At 36.1% G+C, this 16,231-nt stretch overlaps 1 protein-coding gene across 16 annotated transcripts in view; it reads right to left on the bottom strand.

Moving 5' to 3' along the window:
* The window catches only part of KIDINS220 (kinase D interacting substrate 220), a 105,789-nt gene that overhangs the window by 57,764 nt on the left and 31,794 nt on the right, over positions 1-16,231 (bottom strand). For all 16 annotated transcript variants that reach the window (XM_082425818.1, XM_082425807.1, XM_082425805.1 and 13 more), the window contains exons 12-21: positions 15,705-15,882; positions 12,163-12,327; positions 10,279-10,458; positions 9,325-9,490; positions 7,500-7,651; positions 7,048-7,337; positions 6,084-6,224; positions 5,116-5,359; positions 4,863-4,951; positions 3,232-3,376 (exon numbers count right to left, since the gene is read on the bottom strand). In XM_082425818.1, the coding sequence (XP_082281944.1) occupies positions 3,232-3,376; positions 4,863-4,951; positions 5,116-5,359; positions 6,084-6,224; positions 7,048-7,337; positions 7,500-7,651; positions 9,325-9,490; positions 10,279-10,458; positions 12,163-12,327; positions 15,705-15,882 (1,750 nt within the window). The remainder of the gene's footprint in view (positions 1-3,231; positions 3,377-4,862; positions 4,952-5,115; positions 5,360-6,083; positions 6,225-7,047; positions 7,338-7,499; positions 7,652-9,324; positions 9,491-10,278; positions 10,459-12,162; positions 12,328-15,704; positions 15,883-16,231) is intronic.

Here is a 16,231-nt window from a genome sequence, read left to right as displayed (position 1 = left end):
AGAGACAGATCAAACGGCTTGTAAGAAACTGTAAGGACTTAGATTTTTATTTTCAGTAAAATAGGGGCACATAATAGAGCTTTTAGCAGAAGCACAGCATGACTGGCTTCTATTTTTAAAGGATCTCTGTGGCTGCCACGTGGAGAATAGACTGTAGAGAAAAGACAGGAGCAGGGAGACCTGTCAGAAGGCTATTGCTATAACTAATACAGATGAGACATAATGGTGCGTTGAATAAGGGTAGTATGCTAGAAATGGGAAGAAGTGGTCAGATTCTGGATATAGTCTGAAGACAGAGCAAAAGAATTTAATGCAGACTGGAGAAGATATATGAAAGAAAGATATCAAGACCTCTTTTTCCAAGGAAATGGAATAGGAGTGGCACTAACTCAGAAGGTAAACTATGGGTGGATTAAGTTTGTGTCACAGGATCTAAAGTTCATTTTTGGACATGTTAAGTGTAAGACGTATATCAGACATCATCAGGTATCAATTAGGCAACTGGAGAGCAACAGGGGTGAAGATATGTATTTGAGAGTCTTCAGCATAAAGATGGTACATCTGGTTTAGACAGAAAGAGAAGAACCAAGGACTGAGCCAAGGGCATTCCAATGCTAAATGGTAAGGGAAGATGAGGTTTTATGGCATTTATCATTACATGACTTTACATCTGTTTTCCCCCAAAGGGTAAGAATTTTATCTTGTTCACTGCTTATCTCCACAATGCTTAGACCAATACCTAGCATATCTAGACACTCACTATATATTTGTTAAATGACTACATAAGTATTACTGATAATATACTAAAACATTTCCATTGTAGAACATAATCAAGTATAATGAGGTCTGTGACCTCACTTAAAGGAATTTAGTTATCAAAAAATTATGAATATACTTGATACAACCTCAGTTGCAATATAGTTCCACAGCATGCACCCAACATTAGTATAAAAACAAATTTCAGTGTAACTATCATAAGAGAGTTAACACTGGTCAATATTACAAAGTACCATTCAATATCATACAAAGAAAGAAATATATATTTTACAAATATTTATATTTATAAGTAAGCATTAACATGGTGGAGAGCAGAATTCCATGCAAGGAATTCAGTCACAAGGCAATAATCCTTAATTTTCTTGTCAATATTTTTATTTAAAATATCACTTGAAAACTAAAATAGAAGTATAGAAAATCTGAATTTCAACATTTTAAAATATAAGCTAATTAAGACATCTTATGTTCATGGATTGGAAGACTTAATATTGTTAAAATGTCAATATTAGCCAAAGCAATCTACAGATTCAATGTAACCCTGTCAAAATCCCAATGATATTTTCTGCAGAAATAGAAAAACCCATCCTAAAATTCACATGGAATCTCAAGGGACCCTGAATAACTAAAACATCCCTGAAAAAGAAGAACAAAACTGGAGGAATCACACTTCCTGATTTCAAAACTTACTACAAAGTTACAGTAATCAAAACAGTGTGATATTGGCAAAATGCAGACATACAGACCAACAGAACAGAATAGTGAACCCAGAAATAAATCCTCACATATATGGTCAGATGATTTTTGACAAGGGTGCCAAGACCATTCAATGGGGAAAGGACAGTCTTTTCAATAAATGATGCTTGGAAAACTGGATATCCATATGCAAAATAATGAAGTTGAACTTACCTAACACCATATATAAAAATTAACTCAAAATGGTTCAAGGACCTAAATTTAAGACTTAAAGCATTAGAAAACATAGGATAAAAACTTCATGATATTGGATTTGGCAATGATTTCTTGACATGACACCAAAAGCACAGGTAACAGAAGAAAAAAACAGACGAACTGAAATTAATAAAAATTTAAAATTTTGTATATCAAAAGACACTATCTGTAGAATAAAAAGGCAACCCATGGAATGGGAGAAAATATTTGAAAATCATATATCTGGAAAGGGATTAATATCCAGAATATACAGAGAACTCCTAAAACTCAACAACAACAGCAAAAAAAGTCCGACTCAAAAATTGGCAAAGGACTTGAACAGACATTTCTCCAAAGAAGATATATTAATGGCCAATAAGCACATGAAAAGATGCTCAACATCACTAATCATTAGGGAAATGCAAGTCAAAACTAAAATGGGATACCACCTCACACCCACTGGGATTGCTACTATCAAAAAACCAGAAAACAACAAGGTTGGTGAGAATGTAGAAAAATTGCTTGTTTACTGTTGGTGGGAAAAACTTCTTTTTTAACTATGGAAAAAAGTATGGAGGTTCCACAAAAAATTTAAAATACAAATACCATGTGACCCAGCAATTCCACTTCTGGGTATATACCAAAAAAGAATTGAAAGCACTGTCTCCGAAACATATTCGAACACCCGTGTTATAGCAGCATTATTCACAACAGCTAAAAACATGGAAGCAACCCACATGTCCAACCCACATGTCCATAATGTTAGCAATGGATAAGCAAAACTTGGTATATACATACAGTAGAATATTAGCCTTAAAAAGGAAGAAAATTCTGAAATATGCTACAACATGGGTGAACCTTGATAAAATTATGCTAAATGAAATAAGCCAGTCACAGAAAGACAAATATTGTATGATTCCAACTATATGAGGTATTTAGAGTAGCCAAAATCACAGAGACAAAGTGTAATGGTGGTTGCCAGGGGCTGGGGGGAGAGGAGCGGGAGGATGAGTACAGAGTTTCAGTTTTACAAGATGAAGAGTTACGGAGATGGATGGTAGTGACGGCTACACAGCTATGTGAACTGTACCCTTAAAAATGGTTAAGATGATAAATTTTTATGTGTATTTCATTTAACACAATAAAAAAAGAAAAAATATATATCATTTGAAAACAGAAAGAGCAGCATGTAAAATCTGAATTTCAACATTTTAAATTATAAATTAATTATACTCAGTTATACAAATTAGCATAAAATTATATTTATACAAAGAGAAAAATTAAAGCTGAGATGAAATTTAAAAATTTTTAAATCATCGAGTTTTAAAATAACAGTAGACAACTGGTAGTTGATTTTCATTGTCAAAGCTAATATTGGTTTTATTAGACACACTTAATGCAAATAAAACTGGTATGCAGCAGTGTAAACATATAAACCCAGTACATCCTTTTGTTTCTGAAATTGAATTGCTTTGTTAATGTTAAAACTTATTATCTACCATACAATAGTAAGAAAACAAAATTCACCTGTCACAGAAACAATATTAAGTAATCTTCTCATGGTCTGAGGACTTATGTCACTGAACCAGTCCTCTGTAACCAGCAGTTTTGTAAGATCAAAGGACATCTGCCGAGTAATCGTGCGCTGCATCTGCCTTCTTCGGTAAGTATCCTGAAACAGTGAACCCATACTTCGAGCCTGAGAACTTAAGGCTTTTTGAGAAGTTAATATATGTTTATGTCAACAACAAAAACAATCCAAAATTTTAGTCAAAGAGGAAGACTACATAGTAATAAAAAGTATTATTATTACTTCCTGAGGCAAAATATTTACAGAACAGTTATAAAGTAACATTAGCAGCAACTGCATCGAATGCTATGGTTTAGCTTCAGATGTATTTTGATTTATAGCTGTACAGAGAAAGCTCGATGCCTTGAAGATCATAAATAAGCAGAATTGTGTAAAGAAAATTCAACTCAAACTCTTATGGGAGCTCAGTATTTATAGGAACCCTGAAATAATAAAGCAAATAACCCCTCCTCTAGATTTAAGGATTACAGCATTTTGATTTTTAGGTTATTTTTAAACGTATGACACAGCTGCTCTAACTAGCCTCACATCTGCATAAGAATTAAAGGCTCTCTCCTGGCTGGGGTGGGGCAGGGAATCCCATCTAATCAGAGGAGGAACAGGCACAACAAAGGTGCGTTCTCATCTAAGGTCCTGAGACAGGGGAATGTGGATACAATTACAGGGAACCCAAGAGTCCAGACTCCCAGGAGAGAAATTCAAAACTGTAAATCACACCCTGCTCTTCATTTAGAGCTGTCAACTGTCATTCATAATATTATTTTCACATCCATACTTGTACACGGTAGAGGCATAAAGTCAAAATATCACTGAAGACACATTTTTTAAAATGTAAAATGTCCCAATTTAATGTTAGCAAACCAGGGGGAAAATAAACGGCGCCAATGCTAGCCCAACCTAGCCATCCTTAAGCAGCACTACCACCATAACTTACCTGCAAGTGGACATCTTCCTGCCTTGTAATACTCCCTTATTCTTTACAAAAGAAGGCTCCTAAAGATAGGATAGTACAGGGAAACTACGGTGTTCCAGAAGAAAACCAAGGGACTGGGAAAGGCACAAAATCACTACGTGGGGAGAAAAAAAAAGAGTACACATCTCACAAACATCAGGGAAGGAGGAAGGCCAACAGGAAAACAAAGCAAGGAATTGTTCTCACACTACTAGCCTCTCTCTCCCTCCCTTACAGCTATGGTGACATGGGTCCCTGGAATGAACACAACTTGATCTGGAATGAACCCAGTGGTTCTCTAACCCTCGATGAAATCATCTGGGGAGCTTTAAAATCTCACTCTCAGAGGTTCTGATTCAATTGGCCTGGAGTCTGGAATGGCACCTGGGCTGAGAGCAGGCTGGGAGAGGACAGGCACTCCTATATAATTTACAGTTATTATGGCTCTAGGTGCAGACATTCCTTGAAACACCACCTGAAGCTGAAAGGAAATCCAATGATAAAATTTACTTGATGAGCTCAACGCAGTATTTATAAAATATTACGTGGCATCACCTTGGTTTTACTTAAATAATAGCAATACAAACAAATGGCTCAAAACATAAGGTAACTTACCCGTCTATTAAGGGCCGTCTTACTACCAAGTTTTGTCATCTCTCCAAGGCTGTTTTGTGAAACTCTCCTGTCAGCATCTTCCTGCATCCCTTAAAGAATTTATCAAGAAAGCACCATTGTATTAAAACTCTGTTGTATGTGATATTTAAAGAGTAATGAAATATGAACAATATTTTTCAAGGTAAAAGGAGATGCACCATAAAAAACTACAGAACTACTTCAAACCCAAAGTACCTGGGAACTTGATCTTTACCTGTATTATCTGAGCATGGAATATCTCCATTAGTTGTTGAAGTTACAAGAAATTTTCTTGCACTGCTTAGTCCACGACTATTGAGGAAAACAGGTAGATGAACTATGTTGCGCATATAGTCATGTCCATTGATGTTTGAGTCACGAAGCACGCTGTTGAGGTTCTGGTTAATTGCCTTTATAATAATATGTGGATCACTTGCAAAAATAGCAATGAATGGGCCTTTTGAAAACAGAACTCGGACCTGTGGTAGAAGAAATGTATAGTTATGATAAGATAAAAATTTTAAATTATCCAAAGTAATAAAACACCTTTTCAAAATCTGTGTTGTCCTTTGGTGACTATATTTTTAAAATAACATTTCCTTTTCATTCAAGTATTATTCTATATGAAAACAAATTTTACCAAAGTCTCAATCTGGTTTGTCACCATCTGACAATTTTTCAACATTTGACAGTGATAAGATCTCCAGAGAAAACAATTAATCCTGTCATATTTCGAGACACTTATGGTCTACATAAGAGGTAAGATCAATACACGTGAGAAATATTCATAAACATATATGACGTACTAAACACATTGGTCTCCGACCACAGTTACACACTGTTGCTTATAACGTACCTTACAGAGAGCCACTGACGTGCCCTACTTTAACAGAACTCTACAAATTCTGTGGTTTCCCTACCCTTATCTCTATTCTAACCATAACTATCTGCAAAGAAAAGCTGGAGTCACACTATGGACTTTAGAGACCCTCTATTCACTTTTTTCTCACACTGCCGTTAAGCTAGAATTGTTTAAATCTGCTTGTGATGAAACTTTTACTCTTGCTATGTTTCTGCATAAAATATGGTTGTTTTTACAAAAGAAGTATTATTATTCAAGCTCCACTTGAGATATTCATGAAGCGATTCCTCTCAGCTGCCACATATGTGACAATGACAAGTTTCAAGTCGGTGAAGACATACGGTGTCCAGCATCTGGAGTACTTTGTCCTGCTCACAGGCATCTAACCCATCAATGATAACCACCAGCCTTGTCTGATTCTGAGTGAAGCTGTCAATGGTTTTTGCCATCCTGGCCATCAATTCCACTTCACACTTAAGAACCTGTGCAAAAGAAAGGATACAAAGCACTGAAATCTGAGAAAGTTAAGCACATTTCTTAAAAAGCCTGACAGAAAGTCAGCTAAAGGAAGAAAGGAAATCCGAAGTCCTCACTGCCAGTTGTGGTTCCACTTAAAACTGTAGCCGAGTGTTTCACCTAAATTAGAGCATTTATTACAATAAGGTAGACACTGTCATATCCATTTTAAAAGGACAAACTTGGTTGAGTGACTTACTTGCTAAGATCACATGCTCTGAATGTCAGAAGAATATTTGAATGCAAATCCAAATGATCTAAATACCACACTACATTTGACTCCCTGATGGCATGTGACCTTGATCAAAGTAAGGGGCTGCAGATAATTGTATAAAGCCCTTTTTTGTTCTAAAAGTATGTTCCTATCTTATATGTTTTGGTGGTTCAATCTGCTTACTCTACCAGGCTCTAGAGCAACCTGTATTATTAGGTAGTAATTACCAACTGTGGAATAATCTGCAACTTTTTGAGTATCTTATAAAAGTCTGTTTTATAAAAATGTTATTTTTGTAACTTTTCCCACTACACATATGTATTTTCATAGGAAAAATCTAGAGTAAAACTAAAAACAAATGCAACACTTTAACACTTAGAGAATACACTCCCTAAAGCCCCATGGTCATGGGGAGCATATTCACATTAGGATTATTTTCTGCACGGCTTGTGGGATCTTAGTTCCCCCCGACCAGGGATTGAACTCCGGCCCTCGGCGGTGAAAGCGCGCAGTCCTAACCACTGGATCACCAGGAAACTCCCAGGATTATTTTCTAAGAAGCAGTGAGTGCTTACTTTCATGAATCCTTCACTTTTCAATTTGTGCAGTTTAGAGGCAGCATTATGGAGGCGTTTCCTTTGAGAATTCAGGAGAGAGTCCAGCACCTGCCACCACGTACGACAATTCAGCACCAAGGCCAATCCCACTATTGACGCAATTGATATGAGGACGGCATTCACTGTCAGATGCTTTGGGTCAACTCTGAATATAGTCAGAAGAGTAATTCCAGCAATAATGCAGCCAAAGATAAAAAGGAAGATGACAAAAGATGGGAGACAACACGTTTTTTTCCATTTATTTTTACCTGTAATACAACAAATGGTTTTAACATGTCAAGCATCCAGAAAATCTCAATCATTACGGTGACAGCATATGATGAATCTGATGTTCAATTCATGTTTTCATGCATTTCATCCATCCCATCCTCAAGCCCTACATACACACAAAGAAGAGAAGGAGGTCCTACCCTGCGTATCTTCAGTCTTGAATACTCGGAAAAGCCTGGTTGCCAAAAAGCCAAACTCTCTTTCACAAGCATCCGAGAGGGTGGCAATCATTTCAGCCATTGATGTTTCTCCACCTACACTGGACAACCTATTATAATCTGTAAACAAAAACCTTGGGGAAAGGGGAAAGAAAATGTTACTCAGCTATCTAAAGAAATGATTTCAACATATGTTATCTCTATCATTTAGCCTGTATTTCTTCATGTCTCTTTCAAAATGTTGTTTTTAAAATTCTAAGGAGGAAAAACAACTTGTAATTAGGTATCTTCCATTTCTAACATCTTATATACCTTTCTCAGGAAAAGGCAATAACAAAAGTTAAATGTGGTAGACTTATATGAAGTAATTCTGACTGAAGGCAGAAAGGGAAAAAGATTATGACAGCTTAGCCAAGGAATCAGACATCTCAACAGATCTCATGATACAACGATTAAAACGATTAAAAGGTGACACCCCATATCAGCCAAAAAATGCTGCATAAAGTTTTCTAAGCACCAACCGAAGAGATTAAAACCTTGAGAAAATATTATAGTAATTAAGAATTGAATGCCATTTAAAAACTTAAGCTATAGAATGTTTTATTTATAGCTTAAACATCTACCAGGGATTTAGAAAGAAGCTATAAACTATTCATTTCACAGTTGTTCTGCAAAATAACTGAATTATTTGTATTTTGAGTCTCTGAATGGATATTATGTCTGCATTAGTTCCTTTCTTCCCTTCTACCCCTAAACTAAACTCTCATCTCAATCCTGTAGATAGGCATTGCTTTCAAAATACAATCTAGGATCACACTGTACTATGTATATGCATGCTAGTTTAATTGTTCTAATTTTTAAAAAAAATACCATCTCATTAAAGTGTTTTTATTTTATGTAAAAATATCTTCTCCATTTCTTTTATTACACTCTGCATGTTTTCTTTTTACGCTTTTCATTTTAACTTCTCATTTTAAATCCGTTTCTTAATACTTACTCCTATGTGCCAAAGCTTACTTGTAAGCTTTTATTTTTATCTTCCTCTCTTATATTATACTTTTGATGTCTTATCTGGTTTGGCCTATTTACTTTCAGCTTAACTTAAACATATTTTATCTTATAATAATTTTTAAATTCTTAATCTTTTAGTGCATATTTAACTAATTATTACTAATTATTTTACTAATTTCTATTGAATTCCTTTTGCTTTCAGTGTTCTAAACTTTTTTTTTTTTTTCATTTTACTTTCCTCTGGAGCCCTCTAGCTTTCCTTTACTCTTTGACTTACATGTTTCTCATCTTTTCTGAACTGTTTTCTTATACATTTCCTATTTGATATTAATAATAATTTTAGAGGAGTGTGTAAATATATTTCCGCAGGTGAGGAAAGAGCAGCTCGGAGCACAAGCTGAGGTGCCGAAGTTACACCCTGATGTAAAGAGATGCCAGGACTCTTTTCACTCTTTTCAAATAGACCAGCATTCTTTTCAAATTTGTCCAAAGGTTGATAACAGGTGTCATAAGGGGGGGAACGTGGGTTTATGCTCAAATAAAATATGGTAAATCAAAGTTAAATTGATTTCTTTATGAAAAGGTGTCTCTGATCCTTTAATGTACAAGAGGGAGCTATAATATGAAGTGCTTCCCACACAGATTTGACCAGGGAGTATTTGTTTGCTTTATTTCTAACATTAAAAAGTTTAAGGGACCAATGTTTTTTTGGAATATACATTGAGAAATGATGCATTATAAACTTTTACTTGCTTCATCTTATTAAAAGTTACTTCCGTCAAAGGGACCAACTCACCTCACAGGTAAAGCTTTAGTGGTTTGCTCTGGCAATTCAGGCGGATTCACAAACATCAATTTGAGGAGGAGCTCCAAATACCCAATATGTCTTGCCAATCTAGTACTGAGGACCCAGGCCCAATTCCAATTCTCTCCTTCCCTTCGTCCACCAAAGTAAACAACAACTGAAATTCACGGTTTAAAACAAAATTATCCAGAACAATCATTAGTCAAGCAGCCTCTTTTCTCCAAACAGTCAAGTATCAAGTAGTAACAGGTAGACTTACATAATTTTCATGGTCCCATTCCATTTCCTAACTACTCCTCAAAGAATTCCTCAATTAATTAACCTCCCCCAACATACATCAGGTATGTGAAAAATGGAAAGTAAGCTGACTAAAATATGACATAAGAAACACAATCAGAAAGATAATGCCTTAAACAGAAACATAACCCTTAGTTCAGATTCAAACGTAAAAGACTGGTTTTATCACTATTTGCAACTGCTGAAGTTACCAGTAGTTCCTCCAAAGGTAAATCTATTTCCTTTCTTGCAACTGAAGACACTCCTGAGAACAGGGATTATATATATTTATTACTTTGCTTTTAGATAAAATAAAAATTACAGTCATGGTCAAAATGGTCAAGAGCACGCCATGACAGCTATAAAAACTTATTTTCAGAAAAAGATTTAAATATAAATCATTAATTAACATATAAAAGGGAAAGTATAATAAATAAAAGTTCTGCTTCAATATTAACAAGTACTGCACTAGTTTTTAAAGCTGTACCAGCCAGGCTGGGGACAATGTTCCTCTAGGCCAACTTACAAAATAGCAAAAAATCAATTTTCTCACCTAATTATGAAAACCTCTTAGAGACTTTAGGAGAAAGATATAGATACAATTTTAAGTAAAACAATGAGTTTTCACATTCTCTACATTTTTGAAAAAGACAAAAGGCAAGGACTTACTAAAAAATATATATAAGAGAGCCAAGAAGCTCAATGACACTGCTATTCCAAGATTTGGGTCAATCGTAAAAGCAAACAATAAACCAAGCCCTCCACAAAGGAGCAGGGTCAGAAATACTATAAGCCATGAAAACTGAAAAAGAGGTTCAATCTGTTGTCCTGCAAAGGTTTTCATTTCATCTGAAAGAGAAATTAATATGAAAACATTATTTCTGTTCTATTTAAGAAATACAACTTCAAACATTTTGAAAATTTCACATTTTCAATATAAACATTTACTGAGCACTTACCAAGTCCCTAGATAGAATGCTGCTACTTAACCATTTTAACCAATGTTCTCTTCTGATAAGAATCTCATTCCCTAGAGGTACCTCTACCCTTGACCCTTGTCCTACCCACTCTCTTGCTTCCTACTGAAAATGCACAAAATCCTCTTTCATATATTCCCATCTGTCAAGATTTTGTTGGTATTTATTCTTGTGCTTTGTATTATACAATCAACAAGGTACTGTTTCCAGATATAAAACTAAAAACTATTACTCTGTTATGTGTCTTCCAACTATTATACCTAGCTAGCACCACCATTCCTCTCTGCTCCTCACCCCTCCTCCCTCCAATTACATTTGAGGATCACTGCTCTTAAAGGTGTGCGCTCAGTCCAGATGAGCCCTTAACAAGGCATTCTTACTACAAAACTTAGCAAGAATTTAACAGGCAATACTGACACCTGTCCTTGAAGAACGAGAGAGATTTTGCCAAACAAAAGGAGTGGGGCTTAGCGGGGAGGTGGGGGACCTGTCCAGGAAGCTCCTAGTAGAGGAGGCCACTCAGGAAGGGTCTAGTGGGCTCGTGTGGGCGCAGAGAGCCCCTACGCGTACAGCCCTGAGCACACACAGGGGGCAGTCCCAGCAGGGGTGCTCACGCAAACTGACAGTCTGTGAAGGGCCTGGGTAGGACGGTTATAAACAGCATTCGCAGGGAATGTGCTACGAAGGGGTTTTAAGTATGCTATAACACAGCTGGATCTCTGTTTTAGAAAGAGAACTCAAATAACGGTGTGGAGGATCAACCACATACCCATACATAAAACTCTTTTCTACCATACGACCCAGCAATCCCACTACTGGGCATATACCCTGAGAAAACCATAATTCAAAAAGAGTCATGTACCAAAATGTTCATAGCAGCTCTATTTACAATAGCCAGGACATGGAAGCAACCTAAGTGTCCATCAACAGATGAATGGATAAAGAAGATGTGGCACATATATACCATGGAATATTACTCAGCCATAAACAGAAACAAAATTGAGTTATTTGTAGTGAGGTGGATGGACCTAGACTCTGTCATACAGAGTGAAGTAAGTCAGAAAGAGAAAAACAAATACTATATGCTAACACATATATATGGAATCGAGGAAAGAAAAAAAGAAAAGGTCATGAAGAACCTAGGGGCAAGACGGGAATAAAGACACAGACCTACTAGAGAATGGACTTGAGGATATGGGGAGGGGGAAGGGTAAGCTGTGACAAAGTAAGAGAGTGGCATGGACATATATACACTACCAAACGTAAAATAGATAGCTAGTGGGAAGCAGCCGCATAGCACAGGGAGATCAGCTCGGTGCTTTGTGACCACCTAGAGGGGTGGGATAGGGAGGGTGGGAGGGAGGGAGACGCAAGAGGGAAGAGATATGGGAACACATGTATATGTATAACTGATTCACTTTGTTATAAAGCAGAAACTAACACACCATTGTAAAGCAATTATTTTCCAATAAAGATGTTAAAAAAAAAAAAACCTCTATTCTTCTTTACTTAAAAAAAAAATACACAAGAGAAAACTTTGTTATACATGCAGACTTTTTACAAACATGCCCTATACCTTCTAGTTTCTTGAGCAAGAAGGATTTCCCACTTCCCCACTGTGCATACAGCCCCACACAAATGGGCGGCTGCATGGTAGGTTCACTGAGAATATCTGCCAGGGCACTGCTATACAAATCATAACCAAGCATGTCACCATCTGTTTCCGTAGGAGACAAGTGTCCTGTAATTATAAACACACCATATCCTTGCATTAAAGACATTACTATTAAAAAGGAGCATCAATTTTCATTTATTAATTGTTTACTTAATTGAGGAAAATCACTTATTTTAAATGGTTAGACCTGTGTAAAAATAGGTTCAGAGGTGCTTAAGTTAATACCATATTTCATAGAACTTAAGATACCTACTAATTATAAGATGCATCATTATTATCTACAACGAAGAAAGAAAAAGTGCTGCCAAATTATGACATGATGCTTTCTTACCCATCAATTATAAGACATATTCCAACTTCAGGGATGCTAAAATGTGGAGTAAAGTACATTTTAGAATCAATAAAATGATTAAAACAGTAACTAGTCCCTCGGAATCATTTTAATATGTATAATACCTATCTAAAGGCTATGTTAGTGAAAATAATAATAGATAACCAGAGAAAAAGAGACATTCTATGGTTCCAGGCAGAAAGGTTCAACGACTTAAAAAGAGCAATTCTCTCCCAAATTAATCTACCACTTTAAGGCAATTCCAATAATAATATTCCATGAGAGTATTTTGAAAAACTGAAAAGCAAGAAGAACATGCAAAAATAGCTATGAAAAATAATTTAAAGACTACCAAAAAGTAGCTGTCTTTGGAGAAGAATCAAAACACATTATCCTAAAGCTACAATAATTACAACATCACAGAACTCACACAGGATATTAACATGTGGCATTTCAAATCAGTGGGGAAAGGATGAATTAGTAAGTGGTGTTGGGAGAAGTAAGCCATCCATTTTTTTTAATAAAATTAAAACTCTGCATCTCATACTTTAACAAAAATAAGTTTCTGAAACATTAAAAAATTAAATGTAAAGAGTAAAACTATAAAAGTACTAGAAGAAAATATAAAACAAAAAACTATAAAAATCTTTGTGTGGAAAAGGCCTTTCTTTCTCAATATAATACTAAAGCCAGAACTGCAGGAAAAGACCAACAAGTAAACTACAAATTTATATAACTTTTGAATGGGGAATTAAAAAACCCCATCACCATAAACAAAGAATAAGCACAGGAGAGAGATATAATATATAGGCTGGATCCAGGATCAATATCCTTAAAGACACAAAAATCAATTTTTAAATAATTTTAAAAACTCAAGAAAAAAGAGAGCAAAGGATACAAAGAGGAAAATAGCAAAAAATGCAAATAGCCTATGAACATAGTAAAAGATCTCAATCTCACTAATAATTTTACAATGCAAATTAAAATGAAATTTTTTCTTATTGATCTGATCAGGAAGCTTAAGGAAGCCAGAAATATCCAGTTTTAGCAAGGTTGCAGGAAACTGCACTATCATGCATGCTCTAAGGAAGGAGAAAGTGTTACAACCATTTTGGAAAGTCTATCAAAACTGAACATCCACTGACTTGCCAATTCTACTTCTGGGAGTTTATTCCAAGAAAATAATCCTAAAAATAAGAGTTAACGGATATACGTACAAAAAAGATGTTCACTTCAGCGTTAGCTTTTTTTTTTTTTTAATTTTTATTTATTTATTTATTTATGGCTGTGTTGGGTCTTCGTTTCTGTGTGAGGGCTTTCTCTAGTGGCGGCAAGTGGGGGCCACTCTTCATCGCGGTGTGCGGGCCTCTCACTATCGCGGTCTCTCTCTCTTGTTGCGGAGCACAGGCTCCAGACGCGCAGGCTCAGTAATTATGGCTCACGGGCCTAGTTGCTCCGCGGCATGTGGGATCTTCCCAGACCAGGGCTCGAACCCGTGTCCCCTGCATTGGCAGGCAGATTCTCAACCACTGCGCCACCAGGGAAGCCCAGCACTAGCTTTTAACAGCAAAACAAACCAAATATGCATCAATAAAGAACTGAATGTACTATTAGAACTTAGAATGAAAGATTATGCAACAATTAAAATATGGTATAATTCATTATTTAAAACTTTTATATTATGGTATCTCAAGTTTTTTAAGGCTATATACATAGTATAAAACATTTTTAGAAATATAAAGAAAATCTTGGCAAGTCATTCAAACAATTACAAATTAGGAGACAAAGGACAATGGGAAATTTGCACTTTCTACTATATTCGTGTTTTAATCCTTAAAATTTAATGTGTGCATTATTATTATCATCAGAAAAAAATATTTTAAAATACAACTCATAATGTTGAATAGAATCATACTTGCTTATGTAAGTAAACAGCTAAACTGGAAAGTGGCAGGATTCTACTATCTCCTGTTGGTTTCTCAGACTAACATATCTCTTTTTTAACTCTAGTAGAAAACTGTTCCGTATTTCAAAAGACCACATGTGAATGATTACATTCTCATGTGCATCCTTTACAAGCAAAAACTATTTCTGTACAACATTCAAGGCATTATGTGCTAGATATTATAGAGGATACAAGATAAGAAGAAAGAATCCCTGCCCTGAATAACTTGGAATCTGGAAGGGAGAAAATTCTAAAAGAAGTAAGGGAGAAAATTTTAAAAGAAACAAAATAGGGCTTCCCTGGTGGCGCAGTGGTTGAGAGTCTGCCTGCCAATGCAGGGGACACGGGTTCGAGCCCTGGTCTGGGAAGATCCCACATGCCGCGGAGCGGCTGGGCCCGTGAGCCACAACTGCTGAGCCTGCGCGTCTGGAGCCTGTGCTCCGCAGCAAGAGAGGCCGCGATGGTGAGAAGTCCGCGCACCGCGATGAAGAGTGGCCCCTGCTCGCCGCAACTGGAGAAAGCCCTCGCACAGAAACGAAGACCCAACACAGCCAAAAATAAATTAATTAATTAATTAATTAATTAAAAATGCAACTGCGGGGGAAAAAAAAAAGTTTAAAAAAAATAAATAAATAAAAGGCCATTATAATAAGTATTAAAAAAGGAAATATAAACACAAATGCTTAAGTATTTAAATGAGGCAAAAATTGTATCTGGTTAGGCAGATCAGTTAAAACGTCACTGAGAACAAGACAACTGACTCCAGCCTTGGAGAGAGCCGATTTTAACAAGAACATTCATGGGGATGGAGAGGACACAGCACAAGCAAAGGTAGAGAGCCACACTCTGAAAACAGAGTGCGTTTTGATAAAAGCACAAAGTGTACCTGAGAGAATCAGAGGGGGAAGAGAGTTTTAGGAAAGTAGGTAGATTTCTAGAAGTCTTAAAAGCTGACTGTTGACTCTGAATGTACTTAATGTGAATGCTACAATATAATCCAAACAGCTTTAGACAGGGAAAAGTTATTTTTCTACAGTAAAGTAATAACTTTCTTAACTTTCATAATCTTCAGTTAAGTGAGAAATGCAAAACTGCTGGAAGTCTCTTAATTTTTTCATAGACATTCATTTCTTAAAAGCCCAGTCAGGTACAAAACCCAATACTTACTGGCTCCAAATATTTGAGTTAAAATACTTTTCTGATGGCTACAGTCAATGTTGTAGGGAGTCTCGCCTGCTTTGTTGGGCCTATAAAGTAACCGTCCATCTTTGGGATTTCTTAAAAGAAGTTCTGCCAGTTTCCGACTCCTCCCACGAATAGCAATATGCAAAGGAGTGTCTCCTTTCTGTAAAATAGTGGCAGGAAACTTGAACTTTCACATTTCTTACATATAGTATATACAGAGTAACAATGTTCATGTTTCTCTAAAATAACAAAAAATCCAAACTTTTCATATTTTTCATATAGAATGTATAAATAATGTGAATTTTTATCTCTGTATCCTCCCCACAATTTCTTTCTCTAGTTCCTTCCCTAGCTTCCCTCAGGTATGACTTCTCCCACAGCCTTCTAGAACGAAAGAGGACAAGCAACAGGCTTTTTCCTTGTGGCTCCTCCCAGGCCCTGGATCCACCCCCATCACAGGTCAGTAACCATCTATCATCCAGATACTTACTGTCCACAGATGTCAACCA

This window comes from Balaenoptera physalus (genome assembly GCF_965194825.1).
Source record: "Balaenoptera physalus genome assembly, chromosome: 15".
Lineage (NCBI taxonomy): Eukaryota > Metazoa > Chordata > Mammalia > Artiodactyla > Balaenopteridae > Balaenoptera > Balaenoptera physalus.
Note: the sequence above shows the minus strand (reverse complement) of the source record. Positions and strands in the feature narration are given on the sequence as shown.